This window comes from Penicillium hordei (assembly GCF_028827395.1).
Source record: "Penicillium hordei strain IBT 12815 chromosome Unknown utg000005l_segment0_segment0, whole genome shotgun sequence".
NCBI lineage: Eukaryota > Fungi > Ascomycota > Eurotiomycetes > Eurotiales > Aspergillaceae > Penicillium > Penicillium hordei.
Window position 1 is genome coordinate 1,068,449 of NW_026623146.1, and position 19,795 is coordinate 1,088,243.

General features: G+C 48.6%; 5 protein-coding genes across 5 annotated transcripts; 3 read left to right on the forward strand and 2 right to left on the reverse strand.

The window, feature by feature from the left end:
- Window positions 1-835: 835 nt before the first annotated feature.
- On the forward strand, window positions 836-2,390 carry N7537_009354 (transcription factor domain-containing protein; the record flags this gene model as incomplete). Its single annotated transcript, XM_056900408.1, has 3 exons — window positions 836-894; window positions 942-1,032; window positions 1,086-2,390. The coding sequence occupies 3 exons, from the start codon at window positions 836-838 to the stop codon at window positions 2,388-2,390; spliced, it is 1,455 nt and encodes a 484-aa protein (XP_056749076.1).
- Window positions 2,391-2,847: 457 nt separating this feature from the next.
- N7537_009355 (FAD-binding oxidoreductase) lies at window positions 2,848-4,724 on the reverse strand (the record flags this gene model as incomplete). Its single annotated transcript, XM_056900409.1, has 4 exons — window positions 2,848-3,015; window positions 3,068-3,249; window positions 3,300-4,353; window positions 4,422-4,724. 4 exons carry the CDS (start codon window positions 4,722-4,724, stop codon window positions 2,848-2,850), a joined length of 1,707 nt encoding a protein of 568 aa, XP_056749077.1.
- Window positions 4,725-5,544: 820 nt separating this feature from the next.
- On the forward strand, window positions 5,545-9,151 carry N7537_009356 (uncharacterized protein; the record flags this gene model as incomplete). Its single annotated transcript, XM_056900410.1, has 9 exons — window positions 5,545-5,619; window positions 5,679-5,826; window positions 5,877-5,971; window positions 6,033-6,644; window positions 6,698-6,850; window positions 6,904-8,124; window positions 8,185-8,313; window positions 8,369-8,485; window positions 8,540-9,151. 9 exons carry the CDS (start codon window positions 5,545-5,547, stop codon window positions 9,149-9,151), a joined length of 3,162 nt encoding a protein of 1,053 aa, XP_056749078.1.
- Window positions 9,152-10,254: 1,103 nt separating this feature from the next.
- Window positions 10,255-14,460, forward strand: N7537_009357 (uncharacterized protein; the record flags this gene model as incomplete). Its single annotated transcript, XM_056900411.1, has 3 exons — window positions 10,255-10,746; window positions 10,802-11,249; window positions 11,303-14,460. The coding sequence occupies 3 exons, from the start codon at window positions 10,255-10,257 to the stop codon at window positions 14,458-14,460; spliced, it is 4,098 nt and encodes a 1,365-aa protein (XP_056749079.1).
- Window positions 14,461-14,638: 178 nt separating this feature from the next.
- N7537_009358 (DNA-directed DNA polymerase zeta catalytic subunit REV3) lies at window positions 14,639-19,783 on the reverse strand (the record flags this gene model as incomplete). Its single annotated transcript, XM_056900412.1, has 2 exons — window positions 14,639-19,497; window positions 19,549-19,783. The coding sequence occupies 2 exons, from the start codon at window positions 19,781-19,783 to the stop codon at window positions 14,639-14,641; spliced, it is 5,094 nt and encodes a 1,697-aa protein (XP_056749080.1).
- Between the last annotated feature and the right edge of the window lie 12 nt (window positions 19,784-19,795).

Genomic DNA, 19,795 nt, shown 5'->3' on the forward strand with positions numbered 1-19,795 from the left:
TATTCTAAAGCAATTGTCCTAAGAGAAATAACATAATGATGTGATCTACTCCGTCTCCGAAATGTCAGCTCAGGCGGGCCGCGCAGCTGACGCTTAGAAATGCGGACTGGGGCCTCCGCCGCTCCGCTCTGACCAATAATTTTTCAGCCTCGCATCATCAACTTCAAGTTGCTTATGTTGTGTTGACTTGCAGCCTCGCAATTCCCCACTAGAGCCATTATGAGGCTCCGAGCAAAATTTCAAATCAATGCACCATCCACCTAGCACCACAGTGCGCTCCTGTCTTGAGTGTCGCCGACGCAAAATCAAATGTGACAGGTCCCTACCTTGCTCGTACTGCGTCAAAGTCAAGATACAATGCAGCTACCCACCACCAAGAGCCGAACCTGTCATAACTGGGAACAATAAATCCGGCGATGATATGGTAGTCCGCATCGAAAGAATTGAGCGTACAATGGATTCTTTTGAGCAAAGTGTCTCTCAACTTCAGGGGCTTTTGCAGGCTCAATTTTCGTCACCATCTGTTGGTGGAAGTCATGGCTATGACCCAGTGCAGCAGCCTCATGAAAGCTACAGACATAATGAAATGAGTCTAGATCAAAGTTTATCCTTATTCAAAGCTCTCCCGACTTCCGTACTTGAATCTCGTTTCCCTCCCCGGGTTCTGGTATCTTTCCTATGGCAGAAGTACTTAGAGAACGTGGAGCCAATCCTCAAAATTATACATGCACCAACGGTCCAGAGACAGATATTGAATAACACACAGTTTCGAGAGACCCTTGGAGCACCCACGGAGTGTTTGATATTCGCCATTTGTTATGCTGCTGTGGCAACAATGACAGTGGAAGATTGTCAGGTTGAGCTTGACGAAGACAAGCACGAAGTGCTAAATAGGTATGTATGTGGATTCAAGCTATAAGTTATCCTGCTAATATTTCAAGATATCGCACCGGAGTTGAAAGCGCTCTCGCAAAAGCCGATCTATTGAAGTCATTAGACATTACTGTCCTGCAAGGCTTTGTCATATACATCGTACGTGACACTGAAACAAGCAGAGGTCTGATATTAGCTGACAATTGCTTTAGGCTTGCAGCAGGCATTACAATAAAGGGCTAGACATTAGCAAGTTTCTTGGGAATGCCATTGGAATTGCCCTCAAGATCGGCCTGCATCGCGATGCATCCGCTTCAGAAATATCACCCTTTGAAGTCGAAATGCGGCGTCGACTCTGGTGGCAGATCTATATTCTCGATATCAATATCGCAGAGGAGTGTGGCACAAACCCGCGTATTCTGAAGTCATGGTTCGACACAAGACTCCCTTCCAATGTGGCCGATGCAAATCTTGACCCTGATATGAAGGACCCACCTCGAAACTGCAGCGGGAAAACAGAGATGGTGTTGAGCCTCACAAGATCTGAGATCAGCAATTTTGCTCGCCGAACTATCTTCTCTGACCAGTTTTGCGAAGAGAACTGCTACCCGGTTTTATCAGCGTCACAGAAATGCACTACGATAGATCTCTTCAAGGGGAAAGTGGAACAGCAATATTTATCGCATTTAGATCAAAGTATTGCGCTAGACTATTTTACAACTGTCTCCAGCAATCTGACACTCGCAAAGCTCGAGCTGGCAGTGATCAAACCAAGGGCGAGACAAGACCAGTCTATGCTCACGCATGTCAAATTCCGAAAGGTTTGCATAGAAATTCTGCAGTACACTGCGGCTTTGAAACACCATGAAAAGGGCAGTCAGTGGCTCTGGATTTTCCAAAACCACATCGAGTGGGATGCCTTGACATGTCTGCTCATCAATCTTTCTCTGTCGCCGAAAGGGGAGGTGTTGGATTTGGCGTGGCAAGCTATCAATGAGACATACGAGCACTTGAAGACGGATGGTGATGCCCGATGTGATCGCCGCTGGAAGAATATTGAAGAGCTCCACATCAAGGCTCTATTTTCTCGGGACATGGTTCAGATTAACCCATCACAATGGGGAGCTTCGCCAGATGATGACAGCGGATTTGAAGAATCAAACACCATGGATACAGAATCACCACAGCAGCTTGCTCTGGGGACATTAAAGCGCCAGAGAGAAGATATTAGTTCTTCCCGTTCTTCCCTAGGCGAGCTGGAACCCATAGCCCCAAACTGCCGTTCTCAGGTACCAACCATTCAATCAGAAGTTCAAGACCATGTTCCCCGTATGTGGGCGTTGGCGAATGCTGCTGCGGCGGCCCCGACAGCTATCGACAGTTCATCTCCCATGGAACCAGCCACTGAACCTACAGACATACCGAGCTCAGGCACTGGCTGTCAGTGGAGTGCGGCTCTCTTCGAGCGATACTTTCAGGTTTTGGGCCCTGAACAAACAACACGGCTAGAACAATAAATTGAGAAGGACTAATGCACGCCCTTAGCGCAGTTTTTGACTGTGATACGCGTACCACCTGGGCAGTCTAGGAAGCGATCTGAAAAACGGGGCCGTCATGACCTATCCAATCAGGACTCACGACCGGATTTATTATCCGGGAATCAGCAAGAGCGTGAAGGCATAACTGAATTCGAATATCATATCACCGTACATGATTAAGTCAAGAGTCCAAGTGGACTATTCCAAGCTGGATGTTATTCCCGCTCAGACCCTCACTCTCTGCTCCCTGGACCGACGTATTATTTCTTGTTACGGACAGGGGAAAGTTCGGTATACCATCTAGACCTGGACACGGGGTGCTTATTCGTCTATGCGTAGCAAACGTCTTTAAAATTCAAGTATTCGCACCATTTCACTAGAAAGCCTAAAGGTTTAATCTTCTATGATATATAAAATGCTAAATGCTAAATCAAAATCAATGTCCCGGGCCGGGAGTCTCGTCGTCGTAGTCGAAGATCTTGCCAGGGTTCAGCAGCCAGTTCGGATCCAGTGAACGCTTGATACTGCGCATGACATTAACTGTATCCGGTCCAACTTCCTTCTTCAAAGATCCTTTCTTGCCCAGTCCAATGCCGTGCTCGCCCTGTAGTACTGAATTAGCTGATATTTTGGTATCTCCAAGAGGAACGACTTACTGTGCATGAGCCCTCCATTTCCAACCCACGATCAACCATATCGTACACTACTTTCTCGACACGCTCCCGCTCAGCGGGGTTGGTGCGGTCATACATAATGCTAGCATGGAAGTTTCCATCGCCAATGTGGCCAAGGATACTGGCGAAAAGTCCTAGCTCGACCAATTCTTTCTTAGAGGTTTCTAGTAGAAGTTAGTACATATGTAACAAAGAAGTCTTCAGGAGGCCATACCAATGATATCAGGTAGTCGAGAAATGGGAACAGCCACATCAGTCGACCAGACCTCCGACCCCTCCTTGCGCAACGCCAGCATACTCCACAGTGACTGCTTTCGCGCCGACCACAGATCATGCGCTTCACGGTCATCGCGAGCAAATTCAAAAGACTGCGCATTGTTACTCTGAGCGAGCTTCGTCGTCAGATCGATACTATCTGCGACACCGGCGACAGTTCCAGAGAACTTGAAGAACAGCGTAGGAGAGACCTTCCATTCACGGCCAGTTCCTCCCGCGCGATTAATAACGTCCATTTGAACATCATCCATGATCTCCATGCACTGCACAGAGACACCCTTCTTAATGACCTGCATAGCGGTCGAGGCCGCATCACGGATAGTCGGGAACGCAACGACGCCAACGCGAGTCTGTTCAGGGAGCGGGGCGAGCTTCAACGTAGCCTCAGTGACGATACCGAGCGTACCCTCTGAGCCAACAAACATGCCCGTGAGGTTGTAACCGGCGGAAGTCTTGCGGGGACGTCTGCGGGTTTTGATGATGCGGCCATCAGCCAAGACGACCGTGAGGTTAATCACCCAGTCCTTCATGGTACCGTAGCGGACGGCATTGGTACCACTGCAGTTTGTGCCGACCATACCGCCGATCATGGCGGATGGGCCTGGGTCGACGGGGAAGAACATGCCTGTTTCCTTAATCTGCTCATTCAGATCCATCCACTGGATGGAGGGCTGCACAACGATGTCCATGTCGTCTGGGTGGATTTCTAGGACTTTGTTCATGAACGCAAAGTCGATTGTCATGCCGCCGTGCGGGGCGGAGAAATTGGCTTCCAGACTCGATCCTCCTGAGTAGGGAATCATGGGCATTCGGTATTTGTTGCATACCTTGGCGATCTCGGAGACTTCTTGGGTGGTCTTGGGGTATGCGATTGCGACCGGCAGACGGTCAGCGTTTAGGCTGGACCATTCTGAGAAGCCGTGCTGGTGAAGTTCGTCTTCTTCGGTGCTGACTGTGTCTTTGCCGAGCTTTGTTCTTAGCTCGTTGATGGCCTGGGCGAAGTTGTTAGTTTGGATGGCCCGGGACTGGTGTGAGATTATGCTGCAATTGAGGGATCTACCTTTTCAAAGTCCTTTGCTGAGCCATACTGTGGCTTCTTAGATGCCTGTGCCGGTGGCTGGGTATATGAGGAGACGCCATAGCCTAACCCCGCAGCAAATGCGGAGACAAGTAGAGCCTTGACCGGGGTCCAAAAGGGCAAGGGGGGAGCGTTTGTAGATGAGGAATTGCCCTCTTTTGTGTTCTCTGTTTTTCCGGCATCGGAACTGTTTAATCTAGCACCGCGAGCCAGAATAGTACGCGATATCTGGGGTCGAGAAACCTGAGCCGGTAGTGCTCGTGAGACCCGGAGGACCGGTCGCATCGTGAACAAGAATTATGTTGAGATTAGAATTGAGTTATGTTTTTAAAAAAGGAGAAATGATTCGATAATGCCAGCATGATGTGACCGGGCTTTTGTACCTTGACATCGGACTTCGGCCGAGAGACGTCGTTTGGTCCTTTATAATGCCATAATCCACTATAATTTCACTATACACAACCACTACAATCCCACTCTTGGCCTGCCATTACCAAGATGTGGAGAAGCCGAGCGTGGGGGCGAATAGGGCGAATAGGAACAGAAACGGAGACTTGCGAGAACTCCGGTCTGCGGCAGTTACCGCCAGTTCCGATTCTGCTGGCAGAATAGTTTGTATGTGTTCCTACTGAATACACCAATATCAAAGTCAGATATTGAAGTTGAAGGTCAATTCTTGATAGCCATTCTCTATGCATAGAATAGAAATAGAGTAATTAGTACTTCATATGTTATGTACAGAGTACATACTATGTAGTAGGTAAGGAGTAGGCAATAAAATGTTGGCGGTGAAATGGGCGGTCAGGATTTACTGTGTGCACTGGCCGTAGCCGTAATCCGGTGGTTGTCTCTTATTTCTACGAGTTACAAGCAGAACTTAATATATTTACATTGTATTTTCTTTTCATATTCTAATACTCTTTGAAGGCTATTTAAATAACCGACAATCGAGAGGGAAAGTAGAAAAATAAAGATGTCAACGGTTGACGGGGCAACGGAGAGGGCAAAGAACCTCGTACACCCAACACCAACATCAACCTCGGAAGTCAGATGAAGCCCGTACTAAGCACCAAATCCACTTGACATACATGCAAATTTCAAAGTAATGGCAGAGCAACTCGCTCAAATAGTGTGCGAGGTGGAACGCCTGGTCACCGCACCTTACGTACCTTCATTACAGGTAAGTCGATCAGGACTGGCATCGGAGTATACATGTACATGCTAACAATGTAATACCAGGACCTCCATGATCTGGTGCATCAAAGCAGTCCCTCGACGATTGGCGCCTGGGCATTGTGCAAGCCTTGCCAAGTTGGCTTGTTGGCTGATGTTTTGGTCGAAGCCTTATCGCGATCACGCGTCGCTCTGCCTCTGATCACTGCATTCGGTTTGTGCTCATTAAAAGCCTTGTTGGGACTTGAGTCTGACATGTTTTAGCATCTGCATCGTCCTTTAGAGATGCGCTGCTCGAGCGACAACCGGTGATTTTGGATGCCTTTTTAGAAAAGGCCGTGGACACTAATGGGGCTGAGGTGAGATTCACTCCTCGAAGCTAATAGACCCTGGCTAGAGGGCATCAGCTAACTATTTCAGTATTTTCCGGCATGTATCGCATTATTCTCATCGCCCCTGCCAGCGGGTGTTGTGCCGCCAGCTAGGATTGCCCCCTTCATCACAAAGCTGGTCGGCATGATGGCAGAGAATCCCTGTGTTGAGACTGTAACACCTATCCACGCACTCATCTCAGGACTCAAAGGCTCGCCAAGGATCTTGAATGACATTCCGTCCGAGATCATGTCCAACCTACAGCTAGAGTTCACCAAGACACTGCGCAATCTCGACGATCATATGGGCAACCTCCTGTGTCTAGCAACCTTTGCGCAGATTGCGACGGCACTAAGTACAACATCTCAAAATCAACACGGATCAGATATCCCATGGCTCCTTAACATCAAGCATTTCTTTGGCCAGAAACGGGGTCTCAAAACACTCGACTTGGTCGTCTTGCGTGTTATACTAGCTTGCTCATCCAGTTGCAATCTGGCATCACCTGACGCAGCTGAGAGCATCCGGCTGGCTATTTGCATCGCTGACGCAATTGAGCCTGAGCAGAAACAGGCTTGGATGGCAGGTAATAGTCCTAAAATTGCTAAGCTGTGCGAGAAGGCTGTCAGAGATGGTCTTTATGGTCAAACACAAACGATGGTTAGTCATGGCTGATCGTGCGTCGAGTCAAAATTTTAATCACTTGATAATAGGCAATCTTCTTTTTGCTCACACTTCTCCCGGCACTTTCGTTACCGTTCCAGCTGCGGGAACTTGGAATAAAGGCCCTTTTGTCCAAGCATAGCCAAGAGGCCATGGAAAATATACCCCATCAACTAATTCCACGCCTCGCAAAATCTTTAGCTGTGAGTATAAGCACTCCTGTCCATGAGCAACCTTTGACAGCTAACATAAATAGGAATCTGGAGAAGCTGCCACTCGTCAACTTTTGGCCTTTACTTTTGATGTCTTAAGAGGTAGTAAATGGTCGAGGATTAGAGAGATGGCGACACTGCACTTGGCACACTTGGTATTGGCTGGTGTGCAAGAGGTACATGCCGAGATCATGCTCTCCAGTCTCAACAACTCCATGCTCCCTTTGAGGGAAGTGCTTGGGGAAGTGGTTGAATACTTTCCCCGACAGCCAAGCGAAAGCCAATGCAGTGGTCGAGCATGTTGTGCGTCCGAGCTATCCACAAAGCAAAACAGACTGTTTCTATCCCTATTACGACTTTACAACGGGGCTTCGGCGCAAAACGGAAGCGACATTATCATGAACTCCTTTATGGGACGAGTGGAGCAATCAATGCCGAGCCTCACCTGTGCCTTCTCGACAACAACTCCCAAAGCCTTCCGTGGCTCCATTGCCTTGCGCGACAGGCATGACTTCTCGTCAACTCAGATAAACCGCAATTGGCGCTCGGGAGTTACCGAACTCTTCATGCAGAATGCCCAGGCCTCTCACGACAGTTTGATGAGAAAGATCGAGGACACGTGCTTTGTCCTCGAGCATCGATGTCACGATGTTGAAGGACCCCTACGAGCTGTCGAGGAAGAGCGGGACTTATATGCGAGCGAAAACGAGCAACTGCGAAGGAAAAATGAAGAGTTGAACGAACAACTGACAGCCAAAAATACAGAGATTCAAACTAAGTTAAGGAACTCTCACGAATCTTTTGTTCAACTTAACAACGAAAACACACGACTTGAACAACTCCTTCAAGGTCAATACGCATATACCGATGAGCTGACTAGGTCGCTCAAGTCTGCACGCGAGGAGCTTCAGCGGCAGCAACGGAGTTCCGAGAACGCACTTTTCGTCGAAAAGGAAAAGGCTCGCTCTAAGGAATTGGAGATGATCGCAAATTTAACTGGAAAGGATGATCAACTGGAAGATCTTCAGGAGGAGATGTGCAGATTGCAAATGAAAAATGAGCAGGCGCGCCATAGTTTTGATCAAATGTCAAGCGAAAAGGCCACTTTATCCAAGCTCTCTGGCTCTCTGGAGCAAGAACTTGCTAGTGTTACAGAGGAGTTGAAACAAACCAGACTTCATGCCGATGAGAAAGAAGATAAATTGAGCCTCCTCCTGGCCCAGGAGGAAGAGTTGAGAAAGGAACTGGGATCCATGGAAACATCGGTAAGACTTTGGCTATCGTTTTTGTCATCAATTCGATAAGTTTATACTGACTTTTTCAAGGTTGCACAACAGAATATTGAAGTTGAGAGGCTCTGTTCTACATTGGAAGAATCCGAGGAAAAGTCGCGGAGTGAGATTGAAAAACTGAAACATGACCGTGAAGCCGAAGCTTCTCGGGCCACATCCGAGGTATGTCTATGCAGCAAACCTATGTGTGGTCGAAACTTATAATGTTTCAAAACAGATAGCAAAACATGAGACAGAAAATCGGCGATTGCATGCAGCTATGCAAGCTGCCGCTCTTGATGCTTCCAGGGATGCCCAATCGAAAGCCAAACGGATCCAACACTTGGAGAGAAAGGTAGTCAATACTACTCATATATGCAAAACCTGGACACTCTAACGTTAAGTCTAGGTGCAAGCCTTACGAGACGAACGTGCGGCCAAGGCCCGTGAATTCTCCGAGGCACAACAACACATCGGCCGTCTAATGGGCGTGATGGGCTTCTCTGCCAATACCCCTGAGTCAAACGCCTCTCCAAGACATCAGCGAACCAGGTCCTCTGTCAACGCCACTCCAGCCGCAAGGGTCCCTCAAACCATAAGCGATGATGAAGATGACGTACAGCTCGCACAGACCTTTGAATCCATGACCTCCAACTTCAACGGACCTACCCCAAAACGACCAAGAGGGAATCGTAAATCAACAAACCTGCCTTATGATTTGAACACCCCCGCAGCTGCAGCTCCCAAGACGAAAAGCCCGCCGCTAGCCAGCGGTATGTCTCGCTCGGTGAGAAAGCCACTGGCAGAGGCTGACCACAACAGCCCGACAAAATTACATTCAAGCAGTGCATCAAAACGCAATCAGGTGGATGATTCTTTCCAGGAGACGCAGGTCCCGGGTAACTTGGAGGGCGACCGACTTCATAGTCTAGATTTGGATATGGATCTTGAGTTTTCCAAAGACTTTCTCTTTTCGAGCACTGCTTTTACTGGGTCAACGGATCAGATACCCCCGCGGTGAGAATGTTGCCTAAGTGGTCGTGGAGTTGTGTAACTAGCCCAAAGGTACATATGTCTTGAACAATTGCATCATGGCCATCCCGTCTGTTGCTTTCCAACGTTTTTATCAGTATCTACATTTACACGCCATCAATAATCCACAAAAACCCTCAATTGCCTTAACGTTAGTCTTAGTTTCTTTTAATGCGTCATTGCTGGCACCACTGCCCGCTGCTTTATCTACCACCATGCTAAGTCAATTGTTTAAATCTTTGGAGTGTGGCCCTTCATTCCATTTCTCTTCGGATTATACGCTGTTTTAGTATTTTCAACGTGGGTGGTGATCTATTCGCTCATATACTCCTAAGCAGAGGAAATCCATACTGCTTTTCACTTGTCTTACCTGGCATTTGCCAACCCCGGGCTTTCTAAATGTGTAAGCAAATAATACCCGTTTTTAGCTTCATTGCCTCTTCGGCTTTCTAAAGGCAGTAAGTAAGATATCCCTCATCAAGACGTCAGTTTCATTGTTGATGAACATAGGACTACCAATTTGGCCGGATAGGTCCGATTTGCCTCGAAGAGCAGGTGGATCGACCAATCGAGCTATATAGTGCGAGATTACTCACTTTCGCCTCATCCTTGAAAAGAAGAATGGGACAGGGATAGTCTAAGCAAGTCTAATCTGTAAGTACAAGTTAGATGAATCTAAGACTGCTCATTCTCACTCCACTAAATTCAAACTGATCTGGTGAACTCTCAGATTCCATGCCTCTCATTCATTTGATATCCCATCAGATAGTCAGTTCTCTCACCCCGAAGGCTGCTACACTCTAAGAAAGACTTTCTTTCTATTAAACGCTTTTTTTGTGCCTTCTGATGTTCCATGTAGACTCTTAGAGCATCGTTCCATCGTTCTTTCCTTGTATGTAGTCTTTCAGTCTCCCCTCGTCACTTGTTTTGTTCTTAGACTTTAATGCTGTGCTTACATGTATTTGTGTCCTTCCTTCCAACTTGGAGGTTCCTTCCTTCCTATATATTCCCATCCTTCACATCAGCCTTTCTTCTTCTTCTTCTTGGCTTCTTCGTGACTGACTGCTTTCTTCTATCAAAATCAGCTATAAAATGGCAGGCCCAGAAATCCCCAACACGAAACACTCCAAGCCCAACCACCCGAGGTTGGTTTCCCCCGACCCCCCTGGCCCTCATCATACCTTGCCAGTCCGAGACTGGGTCACCTGGAGATCATGGAAGACTTGTGCGGTCGACCTGTTGAACATCCCAAGAGAGATGAACACCCACGATATCTACGACGCTTTCAACAAGTATGGGAATCTGATTTCAATCGACGTTTGGGAGGACGCATCAGGACGTCCTGATTCTAAAGGACGCATTCGTTTCAAGTGGGCATTCTGTCACTCCGCCATGTTGCTTAGACAAATTTTGCTGACAATGAATAGGCCCCCTCCAAACGAAGAGTTTTGGGAAACCGGCTCTTTTGGCGTGAAGCTCCGGAGTGGCCGTGTTACAGTGATATCGCTCTCTATCTGCTGTGGTGACTCGAACGGGACCATCCCAAGCCCAGTCCGCCCAGATATTCGACTCCCGAGTGAACTGGTGAGTGAATGTATGTCTAGGAGGCTACTTTCAAATATTGATGGCTATTTTGAAGGAATTGAAAACTGTACAAGTCGACATCGGTGTCCTGCTAGGTCCGTCCATTGTTCACTCTATGCAAAGCTTTACCAACTTAGCATTCCCCAGATGTGTTGTGGATGTCATGCGCAAGTGCTTGCTCCTGTACTTCAAAGTAGGCATTCGGGGGTCGGAGACTGCAGATGTAACGCAGCATGACTATCGTGTCAAAATCACATTTCTCCAACTAACCCACATTTACCAACAATACGACAAAGCGACAAGAGAACACTCCTTTTTGATCGTCCTAGACTCCGCCGCAATCTGGCACCGAAAAGCCAAAGACATTCAGTCTACAGTGAAAGAGCCGTTGAGCTGGAGAGAAGAGGATAGTTGGTATCGACAGACCTCCGTCACACATAACCCGAACTCGCTAAAGAATCTCTCCACAAGTTTGAAAAAGACGGGACACATCATTGACTTGGGTAAGCGTCATCATCCATTATAATTGCGTACGCTTACCAATATTTCGTGCTAGGGCGATGGAAGATGTTCAGGATCTCATTCGCACCCGACGTGGACCCCAATACGCGCCGTGTCGAGGATACCAGTCACTATTTGATGCTTGTCGGTGATATTTTCAAGGACTACAACATCTCCATCAAAGATGGGAGTCACTTTGTCGAGAAACCAGACCGACCGGTACCAGTGTGGCATTGGATTGACTTTTCTGAGTCCAAGTCCAACAAGGCTTCCGCATTACTGCAAGATTTGGGAGATCAGAACTATCTACACCTCCCCTTCAAGGTACGGTATCAACTAGAGGTTTGTTTGTCCCATGGATACCTATCTGAGTTCACCATGGCCCGGGAATTTGTAGAAAGACTGAAGAATCTCGGTGATGATCAAGCTACCAGATTGCTAGAGTTCGTTGCAACTGAGAAAAAACAGTACCTTAATCCTATGGAGATCCTTGACCTCAAATTCTTCAAAGGAGTGATTGACTCGAAGATTCCGAGTTACTGTTGCTTCATGCACACAGCACGAGTCACTCCGACTACAATTTACTACAATACCCCAACAGTGGATATCTCAAATCGAGTTGTGCGCGAATGGTCCACTAAAGGTGCCCCTGGGCGCTTTCTTCGGGTTCGATTTACAGATGAGAGAACTGAGGGCCGTATCAACTCCTCACTAGGCGATTCCAATGATGAAATCTACACCCGTGTCAAAAGGACACTGGCCAACGGTATCACCATTGGAGACCGCCGCTACGAGTTCCTAGCATTCGGCAACTCTCAATTCCGTGAGCATGGCGCATACTTCTTTTCACCGGATGCCGGTGTCTCAGCGGCAACCATCCGGGCCTGGATGGGCCAATTCAACCATATTCGAAATGTGGCCAAATATGCTGCAAGACTGGGACAATGCTTTTCGACCACTCGAGCTTTCACTGGATCTTCGGTTCAAACTGCTCCGTGTGCTGACATTGTTCGTAACGGCTTCACGTTCTCAGACGGTATTGGAAAGATTTCCAAATTCCTTGCCCAGATGGTCACATCCCAGCACAACATTAAAACCCTCACTGGAGAACCCCCTTCGGCTTTCCAGTTTCGTCTTGGCGGAGCTAAAGGCATGCTGGTCGTCTCTCCAGATCCTGTGCCTCAGGAGGTACACATTCGACCAAGTCAGCAAAAGTTCGAAACCAATCAAGCCGGTTTGGAGATCATTCGTTGGTCCCAGTATTCTCTTGCGACTTTGAACCGCCAGTTGATTCTCGTGCTTTCTGCTCTGGGTGTCCAGGATAAAGTCTTCCATAGCAAACTCAACAGCATGCTGGGTAGCTTCCATCGAGCCATGTGCAATGATTCGAAAGCAACCAACCTTCTCCAAAAGTACATCGACCCAAACCAAACGACCCTAGCCTTGGCTCAGATGGTATCTGATGGCTTCCGAAAAAATGAGGAGCCGTTTGCCAATACCATGCTTGAGCTCTGGAAGTCCTGGCATCTGAAGCATCTCAAGGAGAAAGCAAAGATTGCCATAGACCAAGGGGCCAACCTTCTCGGTGTCATGGATGAAACAGGAGTTTTAAAGGGCTACTTTAAGAACGCATTGCCGCACAGAAGAGCCTCCTACGCAGAGAAACTGGCTGCTCTCCCCGAAATCTTTGTCCAGATATGCCGGCTAGATGGGGCTGGTGAGTACGAAGTCGTTGAAGGTCTCTGTATTCTCGCCCGCAACCCTTCGCTTCACCCTGGAGATATTCGCGTGGTTCGAGCGGTAAACAGACCGGAGCTGCGAGGACTCCGGGACGTGGTTGTGCTTCCTCAAACCGGCGACCAGGACATTGCGAGCATGTGCTCTGGGGGTGATCTTGATGGTGATGACTACCTCGTTATTTGGGATCCCGATCTGATTCCTGCGAGATGGTTCGTCGAATGCATGGACTACAAGGGCTCCAAAGCCCCAGACCTTGACCATGATGTGACAGTTGACGAAGTCACTTCATTCTTCGTCACCTATATGAAGAATGACTGCCTTCCTCGAATTGCACATGCCCATTTAGCCTGGGCTGATAGACTCCCGAAGGGCGTGTGGGAAGAAAAGTGCATTCGTCTTGCTCAGCTTCATTCTGATGCAGTTGACTATAACAAGAGCGGTGCGCATGCGAGAATGGCCCGCTCTTTGGATCCCAAGTTCTGGCCCCATTTCATGGAGAAGCGATTCAAGAGACCATCCAGCATTTACAAGTCGACCAAAATTCTCGGTCAACTGTACGACGCAGTGGTAACTCCTGACTTCGTCCCCAAGCTAGAGAAGCCCTTCGACTCTCGCATCCTGGAATCCCCGCTGGCTCCAGCAAGTGAGACCTACATGGAATACGCCCGCAAGCTCAAGGCGGAATTCGACATGAACATGCGACAAATCATGGCTCAGTATGAGATCAACACTGAGTTTGAGGTGTGGTCAACCTTTGTACTCCGCCACGGTTTCGTGATCAAAGACTACAAGATGCAGGAAGACCTAGGCAGAATCGTGGGTACACTCCGCCGTGGATTCCGCCACCAGTGTTACGACAAAGTCGGCCGTCAGGGAGGAAATATCCCTGCCTTGGTCATTGCCATGTACCGTGTTACCCAGGAGCAGGTAGCTGCAGCCCTTGAAGCTCGACGCAAAGAGGCACTACAGAGAGAAGATCTTTCCATTGTTGAAGTGAACACCACTGAGCTTCCGCTCATTAGCTTCCCTTGGATTTTCCCCGACGTCCTCGGTGATATTGCAACGGGCCGGGCGCGACAGGCTCTGGTCTCGGAGGGACAAGGGGTTGGCGATTATACAAAGCCCATCGGCGATGGCCTAGTCTTTACTCATAAGCAAATTCTCAAGATTGTTGAAGATATGGATGAGGATGTGAAGCCAAATGCTGAGGCGGGCTCTAGCTCCGCGCCCCCAGGTCAAGAACTCATTGCTCGTCGACGCATTGACAAGACCAAACCCTTGCCGAACCCCGAAGACATGAATGAGGGTGAGTGCTTCGACGAGGATGATGAAAAGGAGGGTGGCGTGAGCATAGGCGCTGCTAAAGCCGAAGAGAAGGTTGATAAGGAGGCTGTAACGGAGGATATTGTTGAAACGGAGGGCGATGTCCAGCCTTCAGCGCTGGATACTTTGATCAACATGATCAACAGCTGATATTTCGCTCACGAGAAGAAAAAAAAAGCCAAAAAATGAGGTTAGGTGGGCTTGCAGATGCGAATGAAACTGGACGCTCAAATTTGTTTATCCAATTTGTACCTAAACATTAACAGAGTCTATTAGTCTGTGGGGTATATCCAATCCAAAACTCCTCAAACATCATGTATCCAAAAGGTTACCAATCCAATCCTTCATCCCCCTTCCGTTCCAGTAATTCAACCACAGGCTCCAACACAGCCCTGGAGTGTCTCCAATTAGCAGCATCTCTAGTCCTCGAGTAAAAGATAGAGCAATCCAAACTATCACAGCTAACCTCATCACCAGGAGAAACACCCATACAAGAACGACAAATAGCTTCCAAATCAACAACCCTCTTTTCTGCCTTCTGCAGCCGCGAAACAACATCAAGCAATGTAAGATGCGGCTTCTGCAGACAATCCCCACAAACAGGCACAGCAGCATCAGACAATCTCGACCGACAGACAACACACGAAGACGACCGCATATAAGACTCAAGAGTCTTCCTACTAACCCCACCAGCACGAGAATTCGGCCTCGCAACCGCCGACCCCTCAACCCGCCGAATCCGTTGCACCTTCGGCATCTCATCGTACCACTGACGAACATTCGCACCGACAAGATTGAAAATCCTCTCAAGCGGCGGAATAATATTCTTTGTGATATAGTACTCCGCATCAATCTCAAGCTGCGCATCATGCAGAAGCGTCTGTGGTGAAACACACCGATCAACAAGCTTCGAGCCAGGCGCACCGGTGACAACAACGTACGGCACACGCTCGCCGGTCTGTGGCTCTGAGCGTGGATCCTCCATCATGCGCTTTGTGCTTATCATCGCACCGGCGGGTAGACTGCGCTCGGAGTACGTTCCCAGCCGTACTTCGCGGGCGAAGCAGAAATCTTGAATGGAGATGCGGCCTTGCATGATTTTTGCGCATTGGCGCTGGAAGTAGGATTTCACTCGGGACAGGTCTGCAGTGCGGAAGAGTGTTTTTAGGGCTTTTTCTTCGATTTTTTGTTCGGCGGGTGTACCGTCTCGACGAACGGTTTCGATGCCCTTTGCGTCGAATTCGGGCTCTTTTTGGTCGCGGTGCTCGTATTTAAAGCCTACATAGCGTTTCTTCGCGAGCAGAACGCAGGGGTGGTAGACTTTTTCGAATTTTAGTTTTATCGGACGTGGGTTCAGGTCTGTTACTGCTTGGGCGATTTCTTCGCCAATGTCGAAGGCTTGGTCGCGCGTGCGGCCTTTTAGGTAGACGAATAGACTGTCTGTATCGCCGTAGACGACTTCGGCGCCCCAGCGGTCGATGGAGTGGATGAAGGCAATGGCTTTTTCGAGGGTTTCGCGTCCGGTTTGGACGATGCTGTCGGCGATTTCGGAACAGGGCATTCGCCCTGAGAATGAGGCGGATGTGTAGCCGTATGTGACATTCGCAATCAGTTTGAGCGCCAGCTGTCTGTTGTTCAGAAGTCGCTGTAAGATCTTGTCGTCTTTGTCGACTTTCATGCCGTTTTTGACCATCACGCGGGTTTCGAGAATCTCGGAAAGCATCTTGGCTAGCAGCGACTGGCGTACTTCCTGCTTCGCATACATCATGCCATTTGGAGAGATGTTGATCTTGTCTTTTAGTAACTCGAGCAGTCTGGGCTGGCGCTTGTAATCCATGAACCCCATTTTATCACGTCCACGCCAGTGCATTGCTCTGCCTAGGAAGGTTGAGTAGCAGTAGTTGTACGCGATCATGACACTCGGGTACAGTGACTGGAAATCAAGCACCAGAAGTGGGCTAGTGTAGAAGTCACTTTGTGGTTCCATGACCAGAGGCAAGCATTCTAATGCATTCTGCTGTCCGACCTGCTTTCTGCTTGGTGAGACGAGCAGGAAGTTCTCTGGCTTCGCAATTCGGAACATCAGAGACTCCACTTTGAACTGGGATCCCCGGGAAATCACAGAGGCAAAATCAATACCCAGCAATCTCGCCTGCTCACTTGTCCTTGGTGCCAATTCATTGGCCTCGAGAATTTCCAGATTCATTTGTACACGAGAGGTAAAATATTCCACGACTTTGAGGAGATTGCGAGGTTTGCCGCTTTGGTGCCATTTCGTCAGGTCTTTGGGGGAATAGTGAGGAATTCGGCGATGCAAGACATGGAAGACGACGTTCTCCATAGTGTACTGGAGCAAATTCAGCTCGCCCTTCATAGCGCGCCAGATATTGAAGATGTGTCGCCCAGTGATGCGAACGGATGATGAGTGGTTGTGCCCCCACTGATCTGTCTCTTTGCCGAATCGTCCATTAGACTGGGATTTGGTTCTTGAAAGTTCCTCGCAGATGTTAAAGTCGTACTTCTTGCGCGCTCGCTCAATCACGTATCCCCAGGAAGCGTTGTGAACCTCGTAGCCCGCGATTATATCTGGATCATGGTACCGGACAATGTCTATGAGTCGGTTTATCAGGTCCAGTTCCGTTGGCTCGCACTCGACATCAATTGTCAATGCCTTGGAAATTTTGGCTTCCGGCCTCTCGCCTTCGCCGTGGTAAACCATCCCAACATGAACTCCTGGAAGATGACTATTGACTTCAAGATCCTCATCTTCGGATTGGATGCACCAGAAGAAGGAAGTGATCTCGTCCTCTTCGGGGTTGGCCATGAGAGTTCCGCGCGTGTTCACATGCACTTCTAAGCTCATTGTGCTCATGTGCTGAGCTTGATGTTCCACGCTAGTGGACACTCCATGCTGTGAGTATTTGAAGCCATGTGCGTTCTTCTGTGTGGGGCCCTCGATCTGCGAGAGGTGGTCTGATTTCATTTGAGCAGGTACGGTTTGGGCTGCTTTTTGGTTAAGTTCTTGCGAGGCCTCCAACTCTTCAAACCACTGTAGGACCTCCGACCGACTTGGCGGAACAGGTGCAAACTCCCAGACCCTAGCGGTACACCTTTCTCGGAGTTGCTGATCAACCTTTCCTTGCTGATCTCGGTCGTGTGTTGCTGGTATCTGCTCACCAAACATTGCAGGTCCCTCTGCCGTTGGGTCAAAATCGGGTAGATAGTGAATTGTGTTGCTCTCTAGCCGAAATTCTCTGCCACCATATTCTCTTGGTCGTTCAGGCACATCCATTTCATCACTGTAAAATGCTTTTTGGTATACAACAGAAGGACGCCCATGTTCATTTAATGTCGAACTGACTTCGGTGGAAGTTGGGCTAGCAAATTTGAAGAAACGTAATGACCGGTTTGGCGTGAAATTGAATGATTGACGACAGTTTTTCATGGTTTCGGCGAGATGCGGATCGAGAGAGACCGGACACATCACTGTTGCAGACTGTAACTCTGAGGATCTCTGAGTTTCACTAGTTTCGCCTGACAATTCCGTGGCGGATCCGGAAGGGAAAGAAAAGAGGTCTTGGGATGATTCGAGGTCTTTTCTTGAAGAATTTGCCTCATCTTGGCTGTAGCGCAAAATGGTCAAAGGATCACTGGGGTCCTTGACTACCGGGAATTTCAAACCGCTGGTGTAACTATGCGCCTTTGGACGGACTGTCCTCTGTGAGGAAGATGATTTTGGTTCTGATGACGGGGTTTCCGCGTGCGAATCCAACTTGCTATCAAAGGAGACGTTTTTCTGTTTGTCATCTTGCTGGTGCTTCCGCGTGTTGTGTGATTCCAATGGCCCGTCGGACAAACCGTGTTTGGCCATATGTCTAGGTCTTTTGGTAGGCGAATGGGGGGAATCGAGAGTTTCGAAGTGTTGTCTTTTAGGGGCTACACTTCTGCTTTGACTCAGGACTCTGGGCCTTTTTTCTTGGGCTACAGAAATTCCTTCCTTGTAGACACCATCCATAGTTACTTTGGGGTTGCTGGTTTCAGCAGGCTCCGCAGGTGCAGCCACATCTGAAAAGGGCATTTCGTCAAAGACCTCATCATAAAAGCTCTCGCCCAGCAGGTCCTCTTTCGCTTCAGGATCCTGTTCGGTTCTCCCTTCCAATAGGTTCCCTCCTTGATCAGAATCTGAGTAATACTGTCCGTCATTTTGAGAGGACAAAGCGAGACTCTCATCAACCGAGATTTCCGGTGCTTTTCGCCCGCCTGATTGTTGGGAAAGGCTGCTATCAAAGGCCAAAGTACTGATTTTGTCAGGAAAGAAGTCCTCAACACTATCCAACGCAGTCTTGACATTTTTGGCTAGATCGTCGGTATCCAAGAATGTCCCAAATGACGTATCGTTGTTGCCATCTTGATGTTTATCATTAGCAGCAAGTTGAGCAGCCATCTCACGAAATTCTTCCTCGTGTATCCAACCACTTCTCGACTGATCTCTTGGATCCGCAGACATTGAAACCAATTCCTCGGGTCTAAACGGGGTGCTTCCGGGATCAATAATGCCCATCCTCTTTTTACGTCTGCGAGTTTCATCCTGCCACAGTCCAGCCATGCTAGGAACGAGCCGCTCGTTAACCGCGACAGGTTTCAAAAGCTCAGTGAAATCATGGTGTAAAGGTCGTTCCTTTACATCAAGGCGGTTTAGGATATCTTGAACACAGATATCAACCTCCAACGCGCAATTGCTTTGCTTCTGTAATGCAGGGTGATCGAGTATGCTCTCGGGTGGGATTGAACGATCGTGCCAGCGATGGGCTAGGTTGCTGAGCTCGAAATACTCAGGCACCGGTGCTCGGAACTTGATTTGACTACAGTTCATGGTTGCACATCCGTATAAGTTGTAGTCACACATCCATTGCGGGATGTATTGCACATGTGCCTCGTAGGGTTGAAGCGGACGTTTCATCACAGCTCCCTGGTGCAGAAGATCAACCAGGCGAGTTGTATGGAAGGGGTTTAAGAGGTAAATTTTGAAGAAGAACCGCCATCCCACATGGTATCCGTAGAACGGGACTCCTTTCACCAAGGTGATGTGCGCCACAAACGCTGTCCTCCGGTCATATGCATTTCGGCGAAAACTGACCGCCAGAGCATGATCAATTGAGAGGTGAAGAGTTCTAATTGCCGAGTTTACTACAATTTGGTAAGTCAACTCATCAAATCATGAATATGGCTATCACTAACCATCTTCTGGCGCCAAGGATCCGTTGTATTCAATGTAGAGGTATGGAAACGCGCCATGGACATGTACGCAAACTCTTTGGCCAGTCTCGGTGGCTCCAAATATCCGAATGACAGGCACCTTGGGCTTAAAATCTTTCTCTGAGACCTCATCACGAAAAGGCAGTGGAGGATCCAACTCCGACGCGGTCGCCTGGTAATGATCGATACAGTTGAGACGCACGCGGAATGGCTCCATCGCTCTGGTGTG